This window comes from Pyrenophora tritici-repentis (assembly GCF_003171515.1).
Source record: "Pyrenophora tritici-repentis strain M4 chromosome Unknown M4_contig_00049, whole genome shotgun sequence".
In the NCBI taxonomy this organism is placed as follows: domain Eukaryota; kingdom Fungi; phylum Ascomycota; class Dothideomycetes; order Pleosporales; family Pleosporaceae; genus Pyrenophora; species Pyrenophora tritici-repentis.
In genome coordinates this window covers 1-3527 of record NW_027094012.1, presented here as the reverse complement: position 1 = coordinate 3527, position 3527 = coordinate 1, and the positions used below count along the sequence as shown (strand labels likewise).

The following is a 3527-nucleotide window of genomic DNA, read 5'->3' as shown; positions in this document are numbered from 1 at the left end:
GATCCCTGATGAACGAGTATCTAAAGCCAAACCCGCAAGCGATGGCATGGGCTATAACCCGCGCTGCCTTCGTCGCGACATCAATAGGGTAGCCAACGCGACCAATGACTTTGAGGTCTCTTCTCTCATCAAGGGGAACAAAGACATTGCCAATTTCCAGGACGACTGCCAGGGTCGATTTGAGCAAGGTCTCATGGCGTACACGCTGCTGGCCACTACCAGATTGGTGGAGACGCTGGCTCGGATATCTACAACTCTCCTGCAGATCCGACTTTCTTCCTGCATCACGGAATGATTGATAGGTGTGGTGGACGTGGCAAAACTTTGACATTGAGAGCAGACAGTATGCCATCGCTGGTCAAACTTTGCTGGGCGGTGGTGGCGGAATGGCACGCTCGACGATATCATCTCTTTGGGTGATTATGTTGGTGCACCCAACATTACTGTGCGGGAAGCTATGAACACCCTCGACGGGCCGTTTTGCTATATATATGCCTAGATATAGCCAGTCATGACAGGGATGAACGAATGCTTTGGTTGATTCTAACAAGTACCAATCTTTTTTATGTAATTTAATACCATATTGCGAGTATACAAAAATTTAACGTTTCAAAGTCCACTCACATCCAACCTTGCAACTCTCCACCCGATCCACTAGCCCAGCAGACGTCCTTTGAAACACACTCTACAGCATCAAATGTCCCATTGCCAATACCCATCCAATTCCTCCCCCCATCAACAGTGAAGTCGCTCCCACTCGTCCCGACTGCAACTGCCATCTGCCGCCTGCCCGGAACCCAACTAGCACCCGAACGATAACCGGCCGGAAAAGACGATGCCTATTCCAAGTAACCCCACCATCGTTCGACCAAGACGCGAGGCATTATTGGCATTCGGCTTTTCAAAGTCTCCGCCCACAGCAACACCATGCCAAGCATCACGGAACCTCACGGAGAAGACGCCTGCCGCGGCGCCTCCGGCAATCCTCGAGTCCGAAACGTTCCACCCGCCACTCACGCCATCCGACGTGTGGGTGTAGAAGATACGTCCAGGATCCACTCCGCCTGTAGTGACATACCACCGGCCCGCCGCAGCCTCAACGCACGTGCCACTCGCTGCAAAGCCAAACTCCCCGGTAGTGCTGCGGGCATGCTACTATTGGAAACGACTGACCAGTGCGCCCCACCGTCCCATGTCTCGAGTAAACGGAATTTTCCATCTACAGGGTCGCTCATAGCGACGCCGTGGCCCTGTCGCCCCATTCTCTTCTCAAAAGCCATGCAGTCGTAGAATGCAGCTGCATTATCATTGACAAATGTGTTTTTCCAATTGACGCCGCCATCGGAAGTCTGGTAGATGCGCGATAGGTTTCCCTCGCCAATGGACAGAATGACGGCTGCGGAAGCGGAGAAAGCTTGGATATCGCGGAACTCGAAGTTTGAGGCGTTTTCGGACGCCAAGGCGGAGAGACGTTGGTCCATGAAAGGCCGGCGTTGGTGCTGCGGAGTACGGTACCGGCAGTGCCTGATACCCAAACAACGTCCTCAGAGATGGGTGAAAGTCCGCGGAATTGACTCGTGCTGTTTGTTGGCGTGAGGGTCCATGAGAGAGGCCTGTGCGGAAGCTTGGGATAGGCAACTACGAGCGAAGTAACGGATACCAAGACTGCGAGTAGCTGCATCGTGAATCATGAAATCAATGTTGGGTGACCCTTGGACAAGTCACGAGAAAAGAACTGGGGTTCTGCAGGTACTTGTATACCTGCTGTGCTAATAGTTGCCCCACTTTAGCGAACGGTATTTAGCCTATATAGGAAGGAGCGATGCGGGCTCCCCAAAGGAGAAAGTATCGACCCTGGCCTTGGTGATAGTGAGCCCTTCCAAAAATGTACTGTATCTGAGAGGTCAATTTGGAGGTAAAGGTTATAAGACATCCCGAATCCATTCATTTTCCAACGCTATTGTTTCATTGCGGCTTCGGTAGCCTTCAAAGCCCCAACTACAGCGAAACAAATCATGGGTGTAATTGCGTAACTGATCTATTGCATGTTAGTCTGGGTAGTACGACCCAAGATGCCCATGTACTTACAGTCAGGAATTTCGCGACAGTCATCTTCATGGTCTCCGCTGCGCCCGTCACATCCGTCAAGGCGACCAATATCATTGCCGCGGTCCAGTCGGCATCAGCATCATCGTAAACCAGAGCATCGGATCAGTATCTAGCAACTTGGTCTTAGACGCAATTGCCCAGATAAGCGGGATACTTATCCTGATAAATGTTAACATATGAGATGCTCAGCTGTTTAGCACAATACGTACAAAGGCCAAATCACGAATCTCAACAAGCCGACTAGTACCAAGCTAGACTTGTGCACATCGCCGCTATCCTCACCGCGCTTCATGCGTAACATACTCGTGCTGAGTTTTACCCCGACAACGATAATTTGCATGGATGCGAAAAGCTCGCCTACATTCTTGATGGATGTGGTAAGCCAAGCGTTGAAATAACCACCTTCATGGCTAGGATTGAAAAAGAGGCGATGGAGAGCTGGGTTAGACCAATGATAGTGCCAACGACAGCACCCAATAGGGTGCATTAGCAAACTGCCATGTGATGTCGAGTACCTCCTGGAGCCAAGGCGGCAAGCCGTTGTACCAGTCCCGCGTCTTAAGCCCTTCTTTTCAATACCATTGGTAGCTTTGACAATTCGATGTGGAAGGAGCGAAGTCTCCTCATTCACAATCCCGTCCGGTCCACGCTCGATATCACCGCTTCACAACCGCTTGTCATCATGTCCGTCCGTGTCATTATCTCCCTCATGGTCGTCAGTACGTCCTCGTCACCTGGTCTCAGCAGCCTAGGCCCAAGCGCAAAAGTAAGCGAATCGTTGATCATGGCGTTCACCAAAAAAGTATGACTCGGCACGATACATTGCTGCGCTTGCCGACTCTCCATTGATCAGTATCGAATCGAGAATATCGTGTTTCAGCGATTGTATAAGAAGAAGCGGTAGCGAGTTGTATTGTTGAAAGCTACGGCTGGCGCTACCCAGTTTGGGAGCTTGAAGAAGCGCGTAAGGAGGACCGATGAGGATGAGAAGAGCGGATACGATATTGACCATACTGGTTTTTGTAAGTACCGTGCCCCCTGAATATCCAAGAGCGCAATGAACTTACTCAAGATAGGTACATATCGAACTCCGGTATCTTGATGCAAGTTTGATCCGATCTTATATATTAACAATGCAGGTAGAAACATGCGAACGCATAGCTTCGACACCTTTTTGCCGAGCTCGGCGACAACAGATTACATTGCGCTGCAGCAACGCCAAATCCGATCGTCAAGAGAATTGAAATCGAAGCCTGTATCGCACCCGTGAATGGTGGAAGGAGTTCAGAAACGGAAATACCCATGGTGAGAAGATCAACGTCGAGTATGGTGTGCTAGAAGGGCGGCTGTGTGGTGGATGATGCGAATCGGTACACTAGTGTTCTTGGACGACGATGAATGCTCAACTGGGCCTTAAG

General features: G+C 50.6%; 2 protein-coding genes across 2 annotated transcripts; both read right to left on the bottom strand.

Moving 5' to 3' along the window:
* Positions 1-1013: 1013 nt before the first annotated feature.
* PtrM4_154650 (uncharacterized protein) lies at positions 1014-1481 on the bottom strand (the record flags this gene model as incomplete). Its single annotated transcript, XM_066110397.1, has 1 exon — positions 1014-1481. The coding sequence occupies one exon, from the start codon at positions 1479-1481 to the stop codon at positions 1014-1016; it is 468 nt and encodes a 155-aa protein (XP_065958581.1).
* Positions 1482-1957: 476 nt separating this feature from the next.
* Positions 1958-2163, bottom strand: PtrM4_154640 (uncharacterized protein; the record flags this gene model as incomplete). The annotated part of the gene is made up of 2 exons (XM_066110396.1): positions 1958-2038; positions 2089-2163. The coding sequence occupies 2 exons, from the start codon at positions 2161-2163 to the stop codon at positions 1958-1960; spliced, it is 156 nt and encodes a 51-aa protein (XP_065958580.1).
* Positions 2164-3527: the final 1364 nt, after the last annotated feature.